The sequence below is a fragment of the Coregonus lavaretus genome, assembly GCF_964263955.1.
Source record: "Coregonus lavaretus genome assembly, chromosome: 20".
In the NCBI taxonomy this organism is placed as follows: domain Eukaryota; kingdom Metazoa; phylum Chordata; class Actinopteri; order Salmoniformes; family Salmonidae; genus Coregonus; species Coregonus lavaretus.
Window position 1 is genome coordinate 31,463,770 of NC_140007.1, and position 27,103 is coordinate 31,490,872.

Sequence of the window (27,103 nt, forward strand, 5' to 3'; positions counted from 1 at the left end):
GAATGCTTGTAATTATACTTCAGTATGCCATAGTAAAATCGGACAAAAATCTCATAACACTGAAGCAGCGAACTTTGTGAAGACCAATACTTGTGTCATTCTCAAAACTTTTGACCACGACTGTACATCACCATTCAGATCAATTAAACTGTTGACAGTTAGCAGCCTGATGATCTGTCAAACTGATCCCATGCCATGACCCCCTCTCCAAGGGTGTCTTAGGGGAAGTGAGATATGCTAAAAACACATTACCATTTCACCACACACTTGTACATGTGTGAAACAGGACAAATATAAGCACCCCTTATTTGACCTTTTGACTTCTTATTTACAGTAAGGGCCACTGCCTAAAGCCTTGGGTTTCCCCTTGGCTATCTTTGCTCTGAGGCTCCATCATGGATGTCATCTTGGTGAAATGTATGGCCCCCAGGGGCCCCAGAGCTCTGGCTCCCTTTCTTTAGTAAATAAAGGCAGGAGGATCCCTTATGCTGAATGTTCTCTTTTCTATTTTGCCTCTAGCGTGTGAGTCTTGCGCTGGCTTTTCATCAGCCCGTGTTCAAAGTCTCTCTCCACTGGCTGCGCTAATTACAGGGCTCTGGGCAGCACTTTGAGTCCGCTCATGCTGGCTCTTGAGAAAAAGCCGCGCGCCTGATTCTCATGAGGAGAGGAACCACATACACATGCAGTAGCTCCGCACTGACAGAAGCAGTCAGCCAACATCATTGGGACATTCCGCACAGAAAGAGCCGCATAACTTAACCCAGGACAGGACACTATTAGCAGCACCATCTGATAAGAGGTTGCTCAAGAGCGTATCTGTGTGTTTTTTTTTTTACTTAGGCTAAATACAATGAAATGCTTCCAGTGTCAATTTAGGCATTTGGCAGCCTATTTGAATGCTCCATGCAGTAATTCCTCCATTCAGCACTGCATATAACCGGTTAACTCACGAGAAGTAGAGTTTTCTACTAGTAGTGGCACCTGAGTTGCTGTAAAGAGGAGCTAACACGACTTTCGCGATCCTCTCCAAGTCGGCTAATTGTTAGCCCATACTGTAAGTGTAGACTTTGACGGAACGGAGAGGAGTCCACAAACCGAGGATTACCTGTCGGATACTTTTACTAGTGCTGTCACGGGGAAAGGTGAAACGGCATGGCTGTGGACGGTAATTGAGATCCAATAGTAGTGCATGCAGACATCTCAATAGGCTAATCATCCCACATATTCTCTTCTGACAGCCTTTCTATTATCGGTAAAGCCATGTTAAGCTAAACAAGTGCGCAGAGTAGCATTAGTTTAGCTGAACTTGCATGACTGGTTCCCCTGCTTATTTTTGGCATTAGATTTCAGTATTTAGGTGGACATTTTCTTCGGAAATGCAGCACAAACAGTAACCGCTGTCCGGACAGCGTGGTGCTGAAATGGATAGCATTAAGGGTGACGGATGAAGGTCCATTTGCTGACAGTGACCAGTGGCCATATAACCCATTCCTTACAATTAAAAGCCTATTTTGATAATTTATGAATAAACCAGTCGTTCACTGAAGATTGGGTACATCTCAGATTCGATGTTTGCAAACACTTCTAGTGTATTATTATTGAAGTGATTTTTCAAAGTGGCATGAAGAAACACACACACATGCCCAATGCTGAAGACTAGTGGGTTGATATCAAAGGGTTATGTCCATTATGACAATGTTCTTCACCAGTGGCATTCATATGGCTTGGCTTGATAACAAGAGCTGCCTTTGTGAAGCTTGGCTCTGTTGGGGGTCTGGAATAAGGAGAATACTGGATGATGCAGAGGAGGGGCACAAGCAAAAGGACCAAAAGATACCCTTTCATCTCCTCTCCTCTCATACTCTCCTCTGCTGTCTCTTGTTCTGTCCTCATTTCAATTAAACCTTCTGTGTCAATTAGAGAAGAGACATTTGAATGAACATCACACACACACACTGCTCAAAACATTGCCTCCAACACAGCCAGCAAATCAACCCAATCTGGCACATGAATTAGTAATGAACTGTGGCTGGTTGCCAGGTTCTGTTGCAGAAATGGTGTGTTTATTCTAGCTAGCACCTTTTGCCTTCATTATGATACTGAAAAGACATCTGCTACCTGCAGAATGGGATAGGGTGTGTGTCTCCCAGTAACTAACCATAATGATGAGCGACTGTCACATCTGCCGTTTATGTCCTATATGATTTATATGCAGTAGTCATGTAGAGTTGCCAGAAATGCCTGGGAGCTATCTGGGTAAAAGTTGAAGTTTCTTTGAACATCAGCTCATAATGACTCAGTTTACTGGCTCAGCCATTATAACATCTGCCTGGGCTGCCTGGGAAAACACCTAGTAATGATGGTTGAGATCATCTCTCAATGAGAAGGCACCGTGAGTTTTACAGTTCTTTGGCATATTATATTTTTCCAGATTTCACATGGCCTTTTTAGTGCAAATTACAGCATAGTCAGTGAGGGAATTTCAAGCACCACAAGCCTGTGACTTTACTGCCACTGTTATAGTCAAATCAGATTGCTCAAATCAAAACCGTATTTATCTCTTTTACTCTTCTAGCGGCCTCCAGTTTCAGTTTCTGCCGGCCTGCTGTGGAGTACAGAGCGCTGCCGGAGGACTTCAACCACGTGAGTCAACGGACGGGAGGGAACCTGACTTGGCATGACGGGCGTGGACAGAAAACAGCAGGGGGCCGGACAGTGAAGCTGCTCCAACAGCCTGGGACAGAGAGATATCAGGTAGAATACCTCAACTATTCCAGATCTCTATTTTCTGCATATCAGATCATAATCACAGATCAGATGTGAAAAATGACCCCATTTCTGTAGTGCTTTACAGCCATGATGGCAATGGCTGCCTTTTTATGCCATATCTGCTTCTAGTCATCCACCACATCTCTAATTCTAGATGCACGTGTAAATAGGAAAAGGAAAGAGCTTCATAGGTTTTCATTCCTCTCAGATCAGTCTTTTTCAATTATTAATTGAAGTGTATGTAAGCTTCTCTCTGGCCCTCTGTAATTTACCAACACAAAAGCTTCTATCTTCACAAAGACAAAATGAAAATATTATCTGACAAGCAGCACTTTGTTTATGGAGAATGGAAGATGCTGTTTACCCGGAGGGCTACGGGGCACTCAGCCAGTCCAGACTTTTAAAATGGTTTTAAATAGAACTGCTGGCCTTCCTATATACAGAAGCACCAGCCCTTGTCTGTTGACTGAGAGCTAAAATGTGCATTATAAACTGGGTGATTGGCTGACAGCCGTTTTATATCAGACCGTGTACCACCGGTATGACAAAACATGAATTTTTACTGCTCTAATTACGTTGGTAACCAGTTTGTAATAGCAATAAGGCACCTCAGAGGTTGGTGGTATATGGCCAATATACCAAGGCTAAGGGCTGTATCCAGGCACTCTGTATTGCGTCGTGCGTAAGAACAGCCCTTAGCCATATTGGCCATATACCACACCCCCTCGGGCCTTATTGCTTAAATATACTGTATGACATCTAATAGCTGTGGTGAACCTTACAGTATGTGCTCTGGCAGATATGTTTTATAACAAAGCATGTCTATCTATTTATTTTTGTGTGAACTGGGCCATAGCTCTACTATTTGGAGAAGGGGGGGGGTTCATGGTTCCCGTTTCCCGGTGCCTGGTTCAATTAATGGTATCTAATATATTATGGTATTCCCTTCACGTGGTATTACAGCGCAGTGAACCTTTTGTGTTTTTTAAATTGACTTTGAAATCACGTTGTCACGGATCCCCCCGGTACTGCTGCTCATCCGTTCACCAGTTCCGGAGGTTGACGTCACCGGCTTTCTAGGCGTCACTGACATGGATCATTACCACCAACCCCGGACTGTCTTGTCTCATTACGCACACCTGGTTCCCATTCCCCCTGATTAGTATGTGTATAGATGTGCCCTCTGTTCCCCATTGCACTTGTTGATTATCCGTTGGTCTCGTGAGTACGGTGTATAGTGTTGATAATCACAAGTTTACTGGAGAACGGAGACCAAGTAGAGACTTTTGGACAAGGTGGATAATTGTATAATATAAGGCAGTTTATTCAGAGGTAAAGATATCTGAAAATAGCGTGCACGGGCCCGTTCGTCAACCTCGTAGGGAGATATCTGAGAGCGCGCCCCTAAACATTGTGTGCTGACATTTTATACAATAAAATAAAGTAGGTTGATTCTAGTAGTTCTGATCTCCCCATTGGTCCTGATGAGTTGGTCGAGGTCATATCCATTTCATTGGCTCTGAGTCGGGTTCTCTGTCTTCAGCCTAAGAGAAGGGGTTTTTTGTGTGTGTGTGCTTAACAATGATGATGTGTGTGTATGTGGGTGTATGTGTGTGTATGTGTGTAAGTGTGTGTGTATGTGTGTGTGTATGTGTGTGTGTGTGTATGTGTGTGTGTGTATGTGTGTGTATGTGTGTGTGTGTATGTGTGTGTGTGTGTATGTGTGTGTGTGTGGGGGGGTGTGTGTATGTCCTCAGGGCAATGACTCGTGAGTTTGGGAGGACTTGAGAGACCTATGGCATGGGTGTTGCCCATGGCCACCTGCTGATAAGGCCGACAAGATAGAAGTCTTTGTGCATTGTATTAAGTCCCAAGGCCCCAACACAAGATGGGTTATGCACAAGATTTTAGTCAGACCAAGCTTTAACATAATATATTTACCACGACAAATCCCTCTCTTCACGTCTCCCCAGAGACGTGACCAAGTAACAGTAGAGAAGGAAAACTTAAGACGTGACACAAGCTAACAGTGTAATTGGCAAAATAGGGAAAACTTTATCAGAAGATAAAGTTTTAATTCCCCCTCTTCACGTCTCACAAGAGACGTGACATAAAGCTTAAATGCTGCAATTTGGCAAAATAGGGAAAACTTTATCAGAAGATAAAGTTTTACATTCCCCCTCTTCACGTCTCACAAGAGACGTGACAAAAAGCTTAAATGCTATTCATCATCCAGATATCCTTGGTCAGCATCGTCAATAGCAAGCAAAGGAAACATCTGACCGTTATCTGCAGGATGTGGATCAATAGCAGTGGTTATAATCCTGGTTGTCAGCGTCCGTATGCATGGAATGCAACAGCATCCACAAAGCACTAGAATTGCAGCAAAAACAGAGATGGATACAAGTATAGAAGAAACAAGCGTTTTATATTTACCAAACGCATCCATCCAAGAGTCCCACATTGAAGTGTCCACCCCTGAGGGGCTCTTCATCTTACCATTAAGAGTTTGTAACCCTTCCAGGGCAATTATCAAACTGCCATCTGTGGCTGTATTGTTGGGAATAAAGGTACAACATTGTTCACCAAACATAGCACATACTCCTCCTTTTTCAGCCAGGAGCATGTCGACAGCAATACGATTTTGGAAAGCCATGAGAGAGGTTGCAGCCAACTGGCCATGCACCGCCTCAAAACCTTGTTGTGTCCAATTGCCTAATTTTTAACATTAATGTATGCAGTTAATTCTATCAACGTTTTTATTAATAGTACAACAGTCAGCACCCAAAAGGACGAGCCCCCAAAAACTGCACTCCATGTACCCATGTTCAAGGGCAGTTTCACAGACAACAAAGAGAGAGTGTTCTTATCGGCCTGTTATGTGAAACAATCCATATCAGTACAGTGCTCCTCATTAATGCATTCCTTCCAAGCTATTCATCACATACAGATCCAAAAAATAAAACCCAACAATTTTATGGTGTCACTCTAAACAGAGTATAATCACCCTTAAGAATAACAGGATATGGAAATTAAATCACAACATTTAATGTTAATAGAAAATAAAAATAATAATTTTAACCCTCTATTCCTCCCCTACACCTAACATGTACTGAGTTGGCTACCAGCCACCCAGGAATCCTTTACCTTCACATCAGGAAGAATAAACAATCACAGTGGTTAGTAAAAACATAAGGTAATAAATGAGCAAGAACTGAAAATAAATGCGTGTATGTATTTTACTAGGCAAAACATGGATCATCCAGCTTGGTCTCAGAGTCAGCAGCAGAGTCACCTGCATCATCCTGGGCCGGTAACAACAGCATCATACCTGACGCCTGCACCACTCCTACCACTGACCTCCTGAGACAAGGGACGATGCAAGCAGCACAACACATTAACAGCAAAAACACAATTACTAGGGTCAGAAATCCAGTAACCACCATAGAAGAGTACTCACCAAACCAGTCACTCAGCCAGGAAATAAGGCAACATCCACAAAGAACAAGTATACCCATAGAGGCCATAACTTCACCCAGAATAGTCACAACAATAGTTTTCCATTTACCAAATATGTTATCAAACCAATCGTTTATGGAGCTATCAATACCAGAGTTCTTAACCAGTTCGTTCGCCAGCGTGGTGATGGTCACTCAAGCGCTTTGGTCACAGGCCCGTCCGGTGCTATATTGTTGGAGATGAAAGTACAACACATATATCCAAACAGAACACAAACCCCGTCCCGCTCAGCCAAAAGCATATCTAAAGCTATTCTATTCTGCCATGTCATTAAGCTAGTTGCCGCTGTCTGCTCAGCTAATCCCTTTATTGCATCACGAGTGTGGTTTATAAATATTTTGCTGGTTATATTAAATATAATTTATCCAATCTACATTTTTATTAATTGTTGACCATCAGAAAATACTTGATTGAAACTCAGCTGCGATCTGATTGTGGATCCCATCAATATATATCCTTTCATCAAAGGCTCCCGGGAGGAGGTCCTACTTTCTATGTGACAACTCACCAATCTCTGACACGTTTGATTGTTTGCGTATGTAGGCGAGTTCACAATCAGTTATCACCACACATCCATCAGATGTCAGCACGGGCCTGGTTTTGGCTCCTATAATCCTCTTGCTGCAACAAAGAGGAGAGATTAGACTAGAAAAACAATTTAGAATCCCCTGTGACTTCAAACTGAGGCAACCCAGGTCGGGATGACTTTGTTATCGGGGGAAACAGATAGTGCAAGTTACCATAAGACTCTTTCACCACATTCCCAGGTGGCTTGCATGGAGGAAAAACCTGACAGAGAGTTAAAGCCTGTCAAGGGGAACGGAGTAGTTGTTAACCCTGGTTTGGCTGTCCCACAGGCAAAACAGTCTTCTTTAGACATAGTTGTTGCCGTATACTGAATCCATTCCAACCACAGGTTAAGATTTCTATACCCCGTTTCCACCTGTACTACTTCCTCCAGGTCTATAGTTTTGCACTATCTTTATCACAGCCCCGGTCTCACTACCTCCCTCAGAGAGGTTTACTCTAGAATTTCCCCTCTCCCTACGTCTAGCTGTCTCCTATGCTTTTTCAACTTGTGTTAGGTTAACTACCACTTCTGGCTGAAACAGGAGGGTCCGTGTGTGTTAGGAATATGGCCCCCACAATCAGACAGCTACCTACCGTCGGGAGACCTGTGAATCCCCACCCTTGCCCTGAGAACATGTCAGATGCCAGAGGCCAACCCATTGCTTTACCTTCTATCGAACTCACACAGGGATGATCAGACAGGGTAAGGGAATCTTCGTTAAGGAGGCAACCCCCGGACCATAGTGGTGATCGGATCTTTCTCCTAACTCTGTGTTTGTTCGTCAGGTGTAGCTGGTTTTGTACAGTGTGTGACATGCACCCAGATGGATCTCTCAGCTTTTCTGCTGGCAAAGGCAGTGCTTGGTAGGGCCCTTCCCGCCAGGCCTGATTCAGTCTCCTGGTTAGATAGAGTGGGTCACCTTCTCCTTTAGTTCACCTGTGGGGCACAAAACCTCTGACATACAGGTGTGGTTAATAAACTATCATACATGTTTTTTTTAAATTATTTTGTCCTCTCCTTCGTATATATTTAATATTTAATCCAACCATCCCCCTCTTTGACACATGATTTGGCCATGTGTCAATATTACCACCTACCTAAACAATCACTTTAGTTAATATCGGTATTTCATTATCCAATTGCCATTCCTCCACTCTCTCTTCTGTTATTTATGGTTCAAATCAAATATATTATTACCAAATTATAATCTTCTTCACAATTTTCACAGTACTATAAATTACCCTCAACTTAGTAAAATAAACTATGCTAAAATCTTCCTCTCATGCCTTTAGAATGTACTAGTGTGGATGATTAATTAACACCAGAATGTTAAAACAGAGTTCAGAGGCCATTGAAATCATTTAACGAACTGTTTAATCCCATAGTATACTAAACAATTACCATTATTCTAAATATTTCATAAATGTTAGTTATCCCAAGTGTTCATTAAGTCCTCATGACATTCATTCTCATAAGAAATCATATATACCCCAAACTCAGCCAAAACCTAAAGAAAATCCATAAAATTCACTGTGTGCACTTTTAAGACCTATAACCCTTGACCTGCTGAAAACCCCCCAAAATTGAAACAAGGCTTTATAAACATCATACTAGGTGTGTTGTTTTTTATTTGAAAACCCAATTTGAAAAACAACCACAAATAGCCAGGCCCTAATTTGGTAGCTCACTTTTATGACCTAAATACGGCCTAACTTCACTACTGCTCCCCTAGCCCTTGGCAACATTCCAACGAGATGAGCTAATCTCTTTCTCCTGGTTATCCCCAGTCTTAACCCATCAATAATTGTTTGTATCATTCTAATTCCTCCTAACTAATCTATAAAACCACTCAAAATTCCTCGAGTATACAATTATTATTTAATTGATTACCCTAACTCTGCTACATGTACCAAACATTTATATTTTCCCGCTAAACCATTTCAGTTCGCTATTCAATTTATTTAACTGTTCTCTCTGATTATGCCCTAATTAATAAAACAAATACTTGCTATCGTTGATTAGCATACATTTAATGATGTTCCTACCATCCGAACTGTACTGTCTCTCACCCTCCCCTTGCTCCTTCGGGGAGAGAGCATGGTAACCTTATAACATATTTTCATAGACTTGTCTAGAATACTTCTATTTAAGCTATCTAATTCAACCTTTCACATCCACATAGTAATCTAGGTATATAGCCCCACTGCGAAAGCTTTGTCTACTGTCCCTACCTGTGTTCGAACCAGGGACATCGCCAGTCACTCCACAACCTCTACGATTCTCACAAAGTAAATACTTTCACGTCGCACATCCAGCCACGTCATCACCCCCGTCTAGCCAGCCCTTCCGTCTCAAACACCCTAGTAGCCTAAATAAAACACACTCTAACAGCGTTCTGCATTTTCCTCTATCATCGGGTTTAAGAACTAACGTAACAACATTAACTATTCTCTATTGCTGTAGTAACGTCTTGTTTGGTTCAGTTTATTTATTACGGAGTGTCCATAATACTATAATAATACATAATCGAATTCCCCTCATGCATACAGATTTCACCTTATGCCATTGAAATGCCAAATAAACCATAATAGTTCAATGGAGCCCCCTATTGGCTCTCCCCTACCTATACATTACTTCTACAACCACTTTAGTTATGGTCCGATTACAAGTTAAACCTTATCACATGATCAAACAACGCCACAACCTTAAACTCATATGGGGCGGCAGGCAGCTTAGTGGTTAAGAGCATTGTGCCAGCAACCGAAAGGTCGCTGGCTCTAATCCCCGAGCCGACCAGGCGAAAAATCTGCCGATGTGCCCCCGAGCAAGGCACCCAACCCCACCCGCTCCTGCAAGTCGCTCTGGACAAGAGCGTCCGCTAAATGACTCAAATGTAATGTAAAAGAACAACACCTCATAAGGAGTGCCCAGCAGGAGTCCAATTCCTATCAGAAAACATACATACAAACATTCAGACACTCCCAATCTCTCCCAGGGGGAAAAAGTTCTTCTTCACCCTGAGTGAGATTGTTGTTCCCATAAGGGTTTCTTCATTGTGTTGTCAGGATTGGTTCTCGCTGCTCAAATCAGCCCTGACTTCTGTCAGTGATCTAGAAGGAGTGGGGGCTGGTGTGCAATGAGTTAGATGGTGTCAGTGTGCGCCTAATTTACCTCTGACCTGGACTGAGTGTGAAGTAACCTCCTTCACTTCGTACGGTCCAGTCCACCTGGGTTCCAGCCACTTTCTCTTGTGGACTTTAACCCTCACCCAGCCTCCCACGTTTACCTTCAGTGTCATCGTACTTCCCGACAGCTCCCCCTCTTGGGCCTTCTGCGCCTGAGAAGAGAGTGCTGCAGAAAATTCCGTCAATTTCTTCACATAATCAGTCATTTCTATCTGTTGCACATCAAGGGCGGGCATATGACCTCCCTCCCTTGGTGGACCTGGCATTACTCTCCCTGTCATTCGTTGTTCTATGTATTCATTGAATTTGGGTATGGTTATGTTTGGTCCTGCCATCTTGCTTTCTCTATCTTGGATGTATTATCGGTATCAAATACAGACTTATCTCATGTATGACACCCTCGCATATAAAGAGGCTAATTTATATAATTTGTAATGCAATTATTATCATAAGAATCAGAATTCCAGTCACATATACCAATGCAGTAATCTCTACACACAGCACACACCACGCTTTAGTTATCTCACGCTTGTTCTAGAATCATGCACAACTTCAATATCAGTCTCCCCAGTCCCCGGTTCCTGAAACCCTAGGTCAAATTCACTCAATTCCACAGATTGGTGTTCGGTCTCATAAGTCTCACTATAACTTCCCATCATTCATTACACGTTTAAGATATAACACAGACACGTTAAAATATAAAACACAGCAAATTCCACATAGATCTATACTATGATTCCACTATGCCTTCACATAGATTTAACTTCCACATAGATCTATACTATGATTCCACTATGCCTTCACATAGATTAATTCATATAAATCACAGTACGAGATATCTCATGTATGCCTTAATTCATTTAGGATGGAAATTTATTTAACAAGTATTCATTCTCACGCTCAGTACTACTGATCATAATTTGGTATTGGTCTATAATACAATATGCAAGATTTCGTTTTAACAGGCTCTGCATACCTTTTTAGAAGAGCGCGCTCTGATCAGGTTTCCTGAGCCAAGACGAATAATTGATTTCTCCAGGATTTTCAGGTCACTCTTCCGTCTGTTTTTTAGATCGATGATTTGCCTTTTCCTCTCGCACCAACTTTTAGATCGAATTAAAAACCATTCGGCACCACTCCCGCTCTATCCTGTATTTTTGATCTAGATATTCATTAAACTTGAGTTTTGGGACGGTAGTGGTTGCCATGGTTATACAGTTTTTTTTTTTTAGACTATCTTGGTGCACTTAGCCCGTCACTGGCCGAAACCAGCAATGTATTCTTGGCGCTGACTCAGACTTATCTCTGATGTCCCACCCTCGTACACAAAGAATGTTCAATACTTTTTTCTTAGGAATTATTTTGCAAAAGGTATTATTGTTTTTCAATTATTCGAATTATTATATATTTTCCCAAAAGGTATCAGAACCGCCCTTTTGGAACAATACATTAACAAACCCGAGCGCTCCCAAAACAATCATCAATTTAATCCCAGGAATTATTTAGCAAAAGTTATTATTGTCTTTCAGGTACTCGAGCTATTATATACTTTCCCAAAAGATATCAGAATCGCCCTTTTGGAAGAATATATTAGCAAACTCGAGCGCTCCTAAAATAATTACCAATTTAATTTTGGGAATTATTTAGCAAAAGTTATTATTGTTTTTCAGTTATTCGAGTTATTATATATTTTCCCAAAAGGTATCAGAATCGCCCTTTTGGAACAATATATTAACAAACTCGAGCGCTTCCAAAATAATTACCAATCTAATTTTAGGAACTAAGGAAATACCAACTTCCACAAGAGGGAACAAGTTCAAGTCAGCTTTTAGCGCAGCGGCTACATAACAAGCAAAATAGGACTCCGTGGTCCTCTTAAAAGTTATCAACTAGTTAGTCTCATGAAACGGCCAATCTTACACAACATTCAGGTTATCATTTCAACAATTACATTTTCATTACATATCAGCATCAACACACGAATTCAGTTTAAGTTCCTCACAGTACATATAGTTGAGTGCCACGTCAACCAAATTGCCCGACTATCTGAACTTGTATTTTTATTTTTATTTTTTTTGATTCTCCTCAAGGAGACTCCCAGTCGTTTAAACCATTCAACTGGCGTCTAGTCGGGAGAACCTTTTCTGGACTTGGATTCTCACGGAATTAACTCAACCCGACTATCTGAATCTTTTTATCAAGTCACCAGATCCTTCTCTTGTGGATCAAATAAAAGGGTCCATTTCTAGTGAACCAAAAACTGTAATAGGCTTCTCACTAGAAAGCCGCATTTCAACAGGAAAAAAACCACTGTAACTAGACTTCTTCTCTTAGAGTCACATTTCAACAGTAAAAACCTAAGATTTCAGATATCAACAGCAAAAAATAAAAGGGTCCATTTCTAGTGAACCAAACCTCTGTAAATAGACTCCTCACTAGAGAATCACAATTCAACAGGAAATATAAGTCGGTCCTCCTCTTGTGAACCACTGTAACTAGACTCCTCTCTAGAGAGTCACATTTCAACAGTAAAAACCTAAAGTATTCAGACATCTTTACATATGTGCCTTTTGAGTCATAATAGATATGTTATAAATTTCACAGTAATCCATACTCACCCCCAGTCTACTGATCATAATTTGGTTTATCCTACAATACAATATGCAGATTTTGTTTTAACAGGTTCTGCTTACCTTTGTATTGACGTCCGTTTAGATCAGTTTCCTGAGGCGAGCTGGATTCCCGGCTGCTCCTGCGGACAGGTCACCCGTCCTTTCAGATCCGTCTCTTACTTGTCTCCTGTCTCTATCAACTTTTATGGACCGAATTCAGAGTTAGAAAACCACCCTCTGCTACCAAGTTTGTTGATAATCACAAGTTTACTGGAGAACGGAGACCAAGTAGAGACTTTTGGACAAGGTGGATAATTGTATAATATAAGGCAGTTTATTCAGAGGTAAAGATATCTGAAAATAGCGTGCACGGGCCCGTTCGTCAACCTCGTAGGGAGATATCTGAGAGCGCGCCCCTAAACATTGTGTGCTGACATTTTATACAATAAAATAAAGTAGGTTGATTCTAGTAGTTCTGATCTCCCCATTGGTCCTGATGAGTTGGTCGAGGTCATATCCATTTCATTGGCTCTGAGTCGGGTTCTCTGTCTTCAGCCTAAGAGAAGGGGTTTTTTGTGTGTGTGTGCTTAACAATGATGATGTGTGTGTATGTGGGTGTATGTGTGTGTATGTGTGTGTGTGTGTGTATGTGTGTAAGTGTGTGTGTATGTGTGTGTGTATGTGTGTGTGTGTGTATGTGTGTGTGTGTATGTGTGTGTATGTGTGTGTGTGTATGTGTGTGTGTGTGTATGTGTGTGTGTGTGGGGGGGTGTGTGTATGTCCTCAGGGCAATGACTCGTGAGTTTGGGAGGACTTGAGAGACCTATGGCATGGGTGTTGCCCATGGCCACCTGCTGATAAGGCCGACAAGATAGAAGTCTTTGTGCATTGTATTAAGTCCCAAGGCCCCAACACAAGATGGGTTATGCACAAGATTTTAGTCAGACCAAGCTTTAACATAATATATTTACCACGACAATAGTGCGCTTGTTGTTTACGGGTCTCATATTGTGAAGCGGTTACACTTCGCTCTTTGTTTGGGTTACATCCCTTTTGTATATATATACGTGTTGGGTGAAGTAAATAAAACCCCTAATTTGTATTCCTGTGCCTGTCTTCAAATCATTATACAACGTGACACACGTTATTGCAATTTTAACGTCCCTGATGTTTTTTTTTAACCAATGAATGAAGGAATCTCTGCTATACATTGTGGTTTCTGAGTACCCTACACATTTGGGTTGATGACAGAGATATTTCCCTTCCTGTTCCATGCATAGGCTTCATGCTTTGTGTCTTTCATGATCACTGCAATGCATTACAGAATCTTGTATCATGAATGTCTGTGATGAAAAATGCAGGGAGAGAGCTTGTTTGTTTTTCTTTGTTGATGGCCAAATTCAGGCAAAGGGGGGTAACACTAGCATGTTGAGTTCAAACCTTTTGAACTTTAAGTGGGGCTGCTCTACACTGGAGAAGAAGATTAGAGCAGAAAAGGAGAGAACACTGCATTCATTGATTTTTAAATTGAATGAATGATCAAAGGCTTCATTTGATTAGTCACCCACATCCTGCTCAGATTCCAATTGTAGGAATTTGGTATTGGGATAAGACTGACCCACATGCACCCTGGTTTGATGCTGATGCTCATTGCTCACAGAACTATGTTCCCTGATCTTCTAGTTTCAGATGTATGTATGCGTTTGATCTGCAGGGGGACTTTTATATGATAGGCTTCATTAGTAATGGGTTTAGTGTGCATGTATGCTAATGTTAGAGCAATGACATTACCATCGGGCAGGCGGTATCGTAACATGAGGTCTGATACCAACAGACTCAGAGACAGTTTCTATCAACAAGTCATCAGACTGCTGAACACTTGAACTGGACTGACCAGCTGCTCTGATTCTCCGCACCTTAGCACACAGGCACTCACTCATGCACACACCCATACAGTACACATACACTACATTACCAAAAGTATGTGGACACTTGCTCGTCGAACATCTCATTCCAAAATCATGGGCATTAATATGGAGTTGATCTCCCCTTTGCTGCTATAACAGCCTCCACTCTTCTGGGAAGGATTTCCACTAGATGTTGGAACATTGCTGCGTGGACTTCATTCCATTCAGCCACAAGAGCATTAATGAGGTCGGGTACTAATGTTGGGCGATTAGGCCTGGCTCGCAGTCAGCGTTCCAATTCATCCCAAAGGAGTTCGATGGGGTTGAGATCAGGACTCTGTGCAGGCCAGTCAAGTTCTTCCACACTGATCTCGACAAACCATTTCTGTATAGACCTCGCTTTGTGCACGGGGGCATTGTCATGCTGAAACAGGAATGGGCCTTCCCCAAATTGTTGCCACAAAGTTGGAAGTATAGAATAGTCTAGAACGTCATTGTATGCTGTAGCGTTAAGATTTCCCTTCACTGGAACTAAGGGGCCTGAACCATGAAAAACAGCCCCAGACAATTATTCCTCCTCCACCAAACTTTACTGTTGGCACGATGCATTTGGGCAGGTAGCGCTCTCCTGGCATCTGCAAAACCCACATTCATCCGTCGGACTGCCAGATGGTGAAGTGTGATTCATCACTCCAGAGAATTTGTTTCCACTGCTCCAGAGTCCAATGGCGATGAGCTTTACACCACTCCAGCCGACGCTTGGCATTGCTCATGGTGATCTTAGGCTTGTGTGCGGCTGCACAGCCATGGAAACCCATTTCAGTTCTTATGCTGACGTTGCTTCCAGAGGCAGTTTGGAACTCGGTAGTGAGTGTTGCAACCGAGGACAGATGATTTTTACACGTTACGTGCTTCAGCACTCGGCGGTCCCGTTCTGTAAGCTTGTGTGACCTACCACTTCGGGCTGAGCCGTTGTTGCTCCTAGACGTTTCCGCTTCACAATAAAAGCACTTACAGTTGACCGGGGCAGCTGTAGCAGGGCAGAAATTTGATGAACTGACTTGTTGGAAAGGTGGCATCCTATGACGGTGTTGATGTTGAAAGTCACTGAGCCCTTCAGTACGTGCCATTCTACTGCCACTGTTTGTCTATGGAGATTGCATTGCTGTGTGCTCGATTTTATACACCTATCAGCAACGGGTGTGGCTGAAATAGCCGAATCCACTAATTTGAATGGGTGTCCACATACTTTAGTGTATATTCATGCTATACACATCAAAACTGCTGCTACCAGACTCTTATTATACTGTTCAATTTAAACACATTGCCCCCAAATCCCCCCTTCCCCAAAACACGTGTAAATATTGGACTATAAATTGTGCCTTCCTGTATTATACTGATGCTAAAATGTTTCTACTGAGCCATTTACTTTATGTTTGTATTCTTATATTTTATTATTTATTATTGTTGCATTGTCAAGAAGGAACCTGCAAGTAAGCATTTTGTTGGATGATGTATACCATACGTATCCCGTACATATGGCTAATAAAATGTGAAACTTGACACCCGCTGCTGCTTGGTGTGTGTCTGTGTGTGTGTGTACGGTAACCAAGGCTTCTTAGCTTTTGCATTACTTTTCCAGAAGTGCAGTGGTTGTAGAGATATGCTAAAGTGGTATGACCAGGAGTTAAGTAAAGGAAAGTCACTCCCATCACTTCATTCTTGGCAACTGCATTGTCATGCATCATATCTGTGTGGCTAAGATCATGAAAGTGGTCCTTGGTGACCAGAAGATAGAAAAACCTCTGGGTGTTTGAACAGATTTCTTGATGGATGTGCTTGTCTAGCTGACGTGGTGGGGTTGTCATCCCTTGGGGCACTCAAGGTTAAAACACAGCACTTAAATGGGAGGGGAGGGGTCTGAGAGATAATGGAAGCAGTAGAGGGCCAGAAAGGAAATACGGCATTGCAGAAATAAAATGTTTGGTGTGTGTGTGCTTGGGTGTATTTCAGCGCCGTTCAGGCGACTCCTATGGAATCTACCACACCAGCCCCACCCAGCCTAGTCTGATCCGGCCCGTGGTGTTATGGACTCAGCAGGACGTCTGCAGGTGGTTGAAGAAACACTGTCCTCACAACTACCTGACCTATGTCGAAGCCTTCTCTCATCACGCCATCACAGGTATCAACCAGGACAAGTGTATTACTGGCATAAAGAACATCATTCATAATCACAGAATCAGAGGAAAATACAGTTGGTCCGAGTAGATACAAGTGCACTAGCACCAAAATCATAATTTACAATCATAACATGAGACTGAAATACAGTAAGCGTGGATGGCTGGCAGAGTAAGGTCAGTTTAATCACTATGCTTGTAGTACTCTTTACCCAATACAGGTATCAAAGGGTACAAGTGCACTAGCACAAAAACATTCATTAATAATCATGCAATGAGAGTGGAATACAGCAGGTGTGTGTGGATACAAGTGCACTAGCAGAAAAAAACAAAATTAATCATGAGAAAATGCTAGTAAAATACACAATAGTGTGGGTGTGTATGACAGTGACAGTTGAATCACTTAATGACAAGCCTCCTCTCTCTGTTCCCTGTCAGGCCGTGCTCTGTTGCGTCTGAATGGAGAGAAGCTGGAGAGGATGGGCTTGGTTCAGGAGACACTGAGGCAGGAGCTCCTACAGCAGGTGCTTCAACTGCATGTGCAAGAGGAGGGAAGAAACCTGCAGCTCCTTAGCAGAGGTGTGAGTATGTGTGTGTGTGTGTGTGTGCTTGTGTGTGCGTGTGTGGAAATTACAGTTAACGTTTGAATGCAATTCTAACAGTTCCTATTTTCTCTACTTGCCTTTCTTTTGTACCAGGTGGCTCCTTTGGAAATCTTTCGTAACATAACACTCCATTTCTGACTGGGTTGTTTACAGTGAAAACTGGAAATATTATAGAGCACTTCAACCATGTACAAGCTGGGAGGCTGTACACCAGTCAGAAACTAGGACTGCAATGTGAACCACATGGAAACTACTAACTCTGATGAGGACACATGGGATGATCACATGCAACATCCAACTCAGACAGAACCGGGGGAGATGGAACACTCCCAAATATACATACAGTACTGTGATCAATAGAGCACAGTCCTAACTTTGAAAAGTTAGATATCGGTTTTCCATCAACCAAAGGGACAGACGGACTATACAGTTCTATCTGTAGTTTGAAATGAAAGGACGTTATTAAAGGCTTCATGTCAGATTGGTTGTTTTTGTCTTGTAGCCCATTTTTATGTTATTTTATGTTTTAACCATACAACTGTGCAAGGTATGTTGTGAATGATTTTTTGTCACAATGGTTCCTCTTGGAAGTATCCTATAGAATACTCTAATTTGGGGCTTAATTGTAAATTGTATAGATTGTTGTAAAATATATGTATGGGTAAGGGCCCTTATTTCAGACAAATAAAATGTATTATGCATTTAACGTTGGCCTACATGCTTTTTCTGTGTATCATCTGACTCCAGTCCACTACTGGTGGAGATCAACTACATTACCCACAATCCTCTTGAATTCATGGCGCTGTAAACCAGCCGGTACCGAAGAGGGCAAGAGGAAGCAGAGTGCAGCGGGAAGAAAATGTCATCCCGCTCAGACAGGTACTGGTTCTTACAGCATAGAGTATTTCATTCTATACCTTGTATTAACTGATGTTGTTTAAACGAAGTCTGAAATATATGACTATTTGCTGACCACAGCATTGCATTTATTATTTTCGTTGTAGCCTAAGCTACGGCATCATTTGACCTCCCCGAGCGCACAGTGGCTTTGCTGTAACGTCCCACCTGCGCATAAACACACAGTCAAGTTGGGCTTCATAGAATGTTTGAAGTTTTATAAATTGAATTCAAATACCGGGTAACTGAGTCGGATATCAAGTTTGATCATTTACCAGTGATCATTTTAATGCTGTGTGTGTCAGCTGCTCTGCGGTCGCCAGTAAAGTATGTCACCAAGCAGACGCGTAATAGGATCAGTCTAATAATGGACATCTGCCTTGGATCTAGCACAGAACACAACAGAATGACACTATTGCATTACTCTGCTCTCAGTATGTATCTCCTGAAATTGTAGTATTTGAGTGTATGTAGTTTGTTATAGTAATAACTAGGTAGCCTACACAATGGTAAAAAATTTAGTGCCATCAATGGACACATGCTGATGAAATGCAGTGCCCTGGTATGTTGTGCAAGAAAAAACAGTGACAAACATGATAAAACAGACACTGATCTCAGGTCGTAATCAGACAAACACTTGGGAACATGATTGCTCTGCAGTACTATGCCTGCCTAACCTTCCTCTTGGAGCATTGCACATGGTAGCCTCGACTCACTCCAGCCATTCTAATACGGTATTGAGAGGTCTGGCTCACTTGTGAGACTATGCACTTGTAGATGAAGATCGGCAGAGGGTGTCCTGGTGTAAACAGGCCTCTATTAATAACACCCACCAACTCTGTGATCCTCTTAAACACACTCAGACAAGGGACAGAGAGGGAGGGAGGGAGGGAGTGGTGAAAGTGGAGAGGTAAAAGGAGAGATGTGGTGACATTTCACTTTCTCTCCTCTGAGCTGAGATGAGGGAAGGTATAGGAGAAGAGGAAAGGAGAGTATGTAGAGGAACCTAAGAGAGAGGCTAGATTCAGTGGGTAGATTGTGACTAAGGTCTAAAGAGACAAGCAGAGGTTGTGTCTCCCTCTAAAGTGCGTCAGGTGGATTGTATCTGTTTTTCTATGGGGGTTAACTTTGACCACGTTTGCTGCCTCAGTAAGCGTTAGCCTGTGTGAGCGCTACTGTGTTAGTAGTGAGTACTGTAGTGAGTACTATACCTGAGCTGGAGCAGCCAGGTGTCCCTGTCCGAAGCAGATATGACTCTGCCTGCATACACTGGCGCCAGAATCTCAGGCTGCTGGTCCATGAGGGTCCGCAGGTAAGTCTGTTTACATCAGTGGAGGCTGCTGAGGGAGGACAGCTCATAATAATGTCTGAAATGGGGTCAATGGTGTGGTATGAACCACATGGAAACCACGTCTTTGATGTGTTTGATACCATTCCATTTACTCCATTCCAGACATTATTATGAGCTGTCCTCCCATCAGCAGCCTCCGCTGGTTTACATAGTGTTGTTGTATGCCATGCTTATTGGAATGGATGCTGTCTGTCTGTGTGTGAGCACTGAGCAAACACAGACAGGGCTGTGGAAGTCATTCTGCCTGTGTGTGTTGAGGGTGTTGGGATGTGTTGTCCCATCCCATGTCTGTTGAGACCTACTGATGATGAGAGGAGGTGCAGGGAAATGCAGGATCTATCTACCAAAAACATATGCGTTGAAACAAACCAAGATGTTTTATGTTGGGGCTTTAGTGGAGCCTGAACAGTACTAAATGTGGATTTAGAGTCTGATGTAACCGCTAAGCTGGTTTTTAACCTTCAATTGAGCTTGATAGTAAACAAGGGTGTGACGGTGTTGGTATAAACCTTATCAGTGACGTTACCTACGAAAAGGACCATTAGAGTCATTTATAACACTCCTAAAAAACGTCCCTCCTTTTTCTGTTATTTGTACTGTAATTATACCCAAAGCTCTATGTTAATAACAGGTTAATGATGATATGTTGATTGTTGTTTCACAGTGGTAGTGGGGAAGACTCATTAGACCGGCTCCTGCCTGGCCCTCCTATCACGGCCCCACGCAGGAAAAGCACATCCCAGACTAAGACAGAGCCTCCCCTGCTTCGCACCGGCACACGCACCATTTACACAGCCGGCAGACCCCCCTGGTACGATGAGCATGGTGCACAGTCCAAAGAGGCCTTCGTCATCGGTACGACCGTTATGGATGTATGCCTTATTTTATTGTCAGTGTGTGGAGTGTTAATCGTTTATTTTTGATGTTGTATGTGTAGTGTTGTAATGGTCTTTCCTTATTGTGTGACATGTTGTTGTACTGAAACATACATGTGTTTGTCTGTGCAGGGTTGTGTGGGGGCAGTGCCTCAGGGAAGACCACAGTGGCCAATAAGATAATCGAGGCTCTGGATGTCCCCTGGGTAGTGCTGTTGTCCATGGACTCCTTCTACAAGGTTAGAGACTGTCATTCACTTGGCTTGCTTGAGATTTAGCATTTGGAGATGCTACTGTAGGTTAAGGGGTTCCTCTCTGTTCCTCATAACAGACTGGAGCCTTGTTGACAGACACCCTCGTGATACTATATGAATGAGTTTACCCACAATCCCTCCCTCTTAATGATGTTAATCACATGTGAAGCACATGAGGAAGAGACTGTCAACAGCCTGGGTAATCCCCTCCCTCCCTCCCCCCTCCCTCCCTCCCTCCCTCCCTCCCTCCCTCCCTCCCTCCCTCCCTCCCTTCTTCCTCCCTTCTTCCTTCCTTCCTTCCTTCCCTCCCTCCCTCCCTCCCTCCCTCCCTCCCTCCCTCCCTCCCTTCCTCCCTTCTTCCTTCCCTCCCTCCCTCCCTTCCGTCATGTCTGTTTATAGAACACCAGGGAACAACATGCACCCTGTCCCATGGACTCAACATGCAAGCACACACACATACATGCACACGTAAACGAACGCACACACACAGTGTTGGGGAGTAACTGATTACATGTAATCAGATTTTTTTTAAACTCACTTTAATCACTTACGTTACCAGCAACAAATTGTAAACAGATTACAGATACAGTGGGGAAAAAAAGTATTTAGTCAGCCACTAATTGTGCAAGTTCTCCCACTTAAAAAGATGAGAGAGGCCTGTAATTTTCATCATAGGTACACGTCAACTATGACAGCCAAATTGAGGAAAAAAAATCCAGAACATCACATTGTAGGATTTTTAATGAATTTATTTGCAAATTATGGTGGAAAATAAGTATTTGGTCACCTACAAACAAGCAAGATTTCTGGCTCTCACAGACCTGTAACTTCTTCTTTAAGAGGCTCCTCTGTCCTCCACTCATTACCTGTATTAATGGCACCTGTTTGAACTTGTTATCAGTATAAAAGACACCTGTCCACAACCTCAAACAGTCACACTCCAAACTCCACTATGGCCAAGACCAAAGAGCTGTCAAAGGACACCAGAAACAAAATTGTAGACCTGCACCAGGCTGGGAAGACTGAATCTGCAATAGGTAAGCAGCTTGGTTTGAAGAAATCAACTGTGGGAGCAATTATTAGGAAATGGAAGACATACAAGACCACTGATAATCTCCCTCGATCTGGGGCTCCACGCAAGTTCTCACCCCATGGGGTCAAAATGATCACAAGAACGGTGAGCAAAAATCCCAGAACCACACGGGGGGACCTAGTGAATGACCTGCAGAGAGCTGGGACCAAAGTAACAAAGCCTACCATCAGTAACACACTACGCCGCCAGGGACTCAAATCCTGCAGTGCCAGACGTGTCCCCCTGCTTAAGCCAGTACATGTCCAGGCCCGTCTGAAGTTTGCTAGAATGCATTTGGATGATCCAGAAGAGGATTGGGAGAATGTCATATGGTCAGATGAAACCAAAATATAACTTTTTGGTAAAAACTCAACTTGTCGTGTTTGGAGGACAAAGAATGCTGAGTTGCACCATACCTACTGTGAAGCATGGGGGTGGAAACATCATGCTTTGGGGCTGTTTTTCTGCAAAGGGACCAGGACGACTGATCCGTGTAAAGGAAAGAATGAATGGGGCCATGTATTGTGAGATTTTGAGTGAAAACCTCCTTCCATCAGCAAGGGCATTGAAGATGAAACGTGGCTGGGTCTTTCAGCATGACAATGTTCCCAAACACACCGCCCGGGCAACGAAGGAGTGGCTTCGTAAGAAGCATTTCAAGGTCCTGGAGTGGCCTAGCCAGTCTCCAGATCTCAACCCCATAGAAAATCTTTGGAGGGAGTTGAAAGTCCGTGTTGCCCAGCGACAGCCCCAAAACATCACTGCTCTAGAGGAGATCTGCATGGAGGAATGGGCCAAAATACCAGCAACAGTGTGTGAAAACCTTGTGAAGACTTACAGAAAACGTTTGACCTGTGTCATTGCCAACAAAGGGTATATAACAAAGTATTGAGAAACTTTTGTTATTGACCAAATACTTATTTTCCACCATACTTTGCAAATAAATTCATTAAAAATCCTACTATGTGATTTTCTGGAATTTTATTTCTCATTTTGTCTGTCATAGTTGACGTGTACCTATGATGAAAATTACAGGCCTCTCTCATCTTTTTAAGTGGGAGAACTTGCATAATTGGTGGCTGACTAAATACTTTTTTTCCCCACTGTACTTTGGAAAAATTAGTTGATTACTTCATAGATTAGTTTTAAATTCAGAAAGGATGTTTGTGAAAAAATACATGATGACACCTTTTCTCAATGACATTCAATTCAGCATGAAAAAAGGTGCAAGTTTAGGTTTGTTCCACCTGAGCGAGTCTGACCACAAATCAAAGACCACTATGATGACACCAAATTTTATGGATTATTTTTGTTTTCTTCTAATGCCTCTTAAGGGGAAAGTAATCAAAAAGTAACTGAGAGTCATCAGATTACCTTACTGAGTTTGGGTAATCCAAAAGTTACATTACTGATTACAATGTTGGACAGGTAACTAGTAACTGTAACCGATTACATTTAGAAAGTAACCTACCCAACCCTGCACACACACTACATGAGTAGGCAGAGTTACACTCTTTTTTTTACACATTCACCTTTTCCCTTTACCCTGTGAAAGATACCATTGTGTTTCTGTGTCCATCCTTCCCTGAAGTTTGTTCTCCCCTAGGTTCTGACCCCTGAGGAACAGACCCTGGCAGCCAGTAACGACTACAACTTTGACCACCCAGGGGCGTTTGACTTTGAGCTGCTGGTTGCCACCGTTAAGAGACTCAAACAGGGCAAGAGCGTGAAGATCCCAGTGTATGACTTCACTACACACGGCAGACAGAAAGACTGGGTGAGTGCAGAACTGGGAGGCCATGTACCAAGGGAAAACTCTAGATTCTCCTGATATATTTATCCACCGTTGGTAACATTATAAGATGGGTATAACTGGCATCTGTTGCAGTTCTGAGCATTTCTGTTGTCTGTCTCTCCCCTGTGTAGAAAACTGTGTATGGTGCCAGTGTGGTCATCTTTGAGGGGATCATGTCCTTTGCAGACAAAGAGCTTTTAGAGGTAAGGCTGTATGATCATCACATGTTTATGACTTCTTTACTGAAACAGTTGAGTCATTCGTGACTGCAAGGTACAGGAACATAGTTCTCTATTGCTGCTCTGTCTGTCTCCAGCTCCTAGACATGAAGATCTTTGTGGACACTGACTCAGACATCCGACTGGTACGTCGGCTGCGCAGGGACATCACAGAGCGCGGACGGGACATCGAGGGGGTCATCAAGCAGTACAACAAGTTTGTGAAGCCTGCGTTTGAGCAGTACATTGAACCCTACATTCGGTTGGCAGACATCGTTGTGCCACGAGGTGAGAAATGGAGCACTACCCATTAGAAAGGTCAAAAGTGCATTGTTTCTACATTCTGCATTTTGTGCATCTGTCGATCTCGATATAATATTTAGTAGCCATTGGCAGCTAATACCAATATGAAGGTATATATTTCCTGCTGATATACTATTGTTTCGTAGCCGATAATCTGTGCAGATATTGTTAATTGTGAGGAATCCATTTGAGCTAGCGAATTGTTTCTCTCCAAATGAAAATATGTTGTTTCCTAGTGAAAATATGATTCCCTCTCCCAGGTGGTGGTAACATGGTGGCCATTGACCTGATTGTCCAGCATGTCCACAAGCAGATGGAGGAGGTGAGTGAGCCACAGAACACTATACTCAGTAGACTGTATATACATTGAGTGTACAAAACATTAGGAACACCTTCTCTTTCCATGACAGACTGACCAGGTGAATCCAGGTGAAAGCTGTGATCCCTTATTGTCTCTCTCTCTCTCTCTCTTTCACTCTCTCTCTCGCTCTCTCTCTCTTTCTCTCTCTCTCGTTCTCTCTCGTTCTCTCTCGCTCGCTCTCGCTCTCTCTCCTTCTCTCTCTCGCTCTCTTTCTCTCTCTCTCGCTCTCTCTCCTTCTCTCTCTCTTTTGCTCTCGCTTTCCCTCTCTCTTTCTCTCTCTCTTTGTGCAGCGTGAGCTCAGTGTCAGGTAGGCTTACACATCTCTTAGACCTCCTCCCTCCCTCCCTTCCCTGTATGTGAGATTTTGTAAGGGTTTTATTCACAATTCCCCCACCAAGTGTCTCAAGGTGACTACATGGTTTCCTTTTATTAAAGAACTAGTGGGAGAGCAGAATAGTGTCTTGTCATTGTCACCTATTCAAATGTATTCTCCTTTGTGATGTTTACTCCAGGGCAGTCCTGGCCTCGGCCCAGAAGACTCAGCCCCTCCCCCAGACCCTCAGTGTGTTGGAGGGTACGCCCCAGGTTAAAGGCCTGCACACCATCATCAGGTCAGATCACGGTCAAATAGAGCCAGTCTAGAATCAACACACACTTGTTTTTTTCTCATTCTCCTCCAACTCATTTGTCTAATCCAGGAATCAGGAGACCAGTCAAAACGAGTTCATCTTCTACTCCAAGAGGTTGATGCGTCTCCTTATTGAACATGCTCTAACATTCCTGCCCTCTCAGGTATGTGGACATTATTTGCCAATGTTTATAGTGGATTTTATTGTAATATGTTATTTTGTTATATATGATTAGACATAATGTCACTGACTTCATCCCTATTGTATGATGTCACAGCCCTGCACGGTACAGACCCCACAGGGCCAGGAGTATGAGGGGAAAAGTAGCTTCAGTGGAAAAGGGGTGGGTACTATACAATCATTGGTACTACTCCTATTTCCCTGCACTGTGTTTGGTATTTATTTCTAATAGTATAGATTTTGTGTGTTTGTAACCATGCTGAAGCTCTGTCCTCCTCCCCCCAGATCACAGGTGTGTCTATCCTGCGGGCAGGGGAGACCATGGAGCCTGCTCTGAGGGCGGTGTGTAAGGACGTCCGCATCGGCAAGATCCTCATCCAGACCAACCTGGACTCAGGAGAACCAGAGGTACTTTAGAAAGTAACAGAATAGAATGGAATAGATCTTTATTGGCTGAAGAGAGGAGAACGGGTCCTGTTTAGAATAGTTACACTTACTGTATATCCACCTCACCTGGTGTCTCCCTAGTAACCAGATCTGCCTCCTCTTCCTGATCGTATCTCTGTGGTAACCCTGTTTCTCCTTCATCCCGTCCAGCTGCATTACCTGCGTCTGCCCAAAGACATCAGTGAGGACCATGTCATTCTAATGGACAGCACTGTGTCTACAGGCGCTGCAGCCATGATGGCTGTACGGGTCCTATTGGTAAGGTGGCAATAATAGACATCCCCATCCCATAATAACAGAGAGCCCCTGTCTTCATGATTAATCACTCATTGTTATAGTAACCATATAATTATAATTAGTCGTTGTATTTCTATGACATTACTAACCATACTACATTTACATTACTAAATGGCTGGGTTTTTAAATGATGGCCATAGCACTAAATGTGTTTTGATGTGTTCATGCAGGACCACGAGGTGCAGGAGGAGAACATTGCGCTGGTCTCTCTGCTCATGGCAGAGTTGGGAGTGCACTCGGTGGCCTATGCATTCCCCAAGGTCAAAATCATCACCACCGCTGTGGACAAGAGTGTTGATGACTTCCTGCAAGTCATTCCAGGGATTGGTGGGTTTGGCATTGATATAGCTAACATGTCTTACCCCATACACTAGTACAAACCACTCCCTCCTGTAGTAACCCACTGGGCACAGATGTCAGTTCAACGTTTGGTTGAGTTGTCAACTAATGTGAATTCAATGTGAAATCAATAAAACATTTCACCATGTCATTGGATTTAGGTTAAAGGTTGCTTGAAAGAAAATGCATTGATGACTTTTTGTAAATCCAATTGGTTTTCCAAGTTGATTCAATGTCATCACAGAGTTTTTGGGTTTGTAAGTAAGCATTTCACTGTAATGTCTGCACCTGTTGTATTCGGCGCATGTGACCAATAAAATTTGATTTGATTTGATTTGATTTGATTAAATGACGTGGAATCAACGTTGATTCAACCAGTTTTTGCCCAGTGGGATGTCTGATGTCACAGTGATGTCTGATGTGTTGCTCCATGTAATGAAACTCTATATTTCTGTGTGTTCTGTTGATACAGGGGACTTTGGAGACCGTTACTTTGGGACAGATGGTGGATCATCAGGCTGGAGTGGCGATGAGGAACAGGAGCGCCCCAAACAACAAACATGAACGGGATTCTGTGAAACACAAGGTTAAAGGCAAGCCTCGTGAAACCAGACTGTGACCTTGTGAGATCAGGCTGGTTTAACAAGGCTAGTTAAGGGCAGGATTGCCCGGCAACACCAGTCACATTCCATTTAGCTGCTATAAATAGACAACAAATGGTTCTCTATAAACAAGTCAAT

The 27,103-nt window shown here is 42.9% G+C and overlaps 2 protein-coding genes across 2 annotated transcripts; both read left to right on the plus strand.

Moving 5' to 3' along the window:
• Positions 1-1,152: 1,152 nt before the first annotated feature.
• samd10a (sterile alpha motif domain containing 10a) lies at positions 1,153-17,464 on the plus strand (the record flags this gene model as incomplete). Its single annotated transcript, XM_084185022.1, has 5 exons — positions 1,153-1,165; positions 2,576-2,754; positions 16,577-16,745; positions 17,179-17,319; positions 17,439-17,464. 5 exons carry the CDS (start codon positions 1,153-1,155, stop codon positions 17,462-17,464), a joined length of 528 nt encoding a protein of 175 aa, XP_084041148.1.
• Positions 17,465-18,159: 695 nt separating this feature from the next.
• On the plus strand, positions 18,160-26,927 carry uckl1a (uridine-cytidine kinase 1-like 1a; the record flags this gene model as incomplete). Its single annotated transcript, XM_084184007.1, has 15 exons — positions 18,160-18,224; positions 20,258-20,448; positions 20,601-20,707; positions 23,401-23,571; positions 23,721-23,792; positions 23,906-24,095; positions 24,371-24,432; positions 24,762-24,778; positions 24,984-25,082; positions 25,170-25,263; positions 25,378-25,443; positions 25,566-25,688; positions 25,878-25,985; positions 26,195-26,351; positions 26,836-26,927. Exons 1-15 carry the CDS (start codon positions 18,205-18,207, stop codon positions 26,925-26,927), a joined length of 1,569 nt encoding a protein of 522 aa, XP_084040133.1. The 5' UTR covers positions 18,160-18,204.
• Positions 26,928-27,103: the final 176 nt, after the last annotated feature.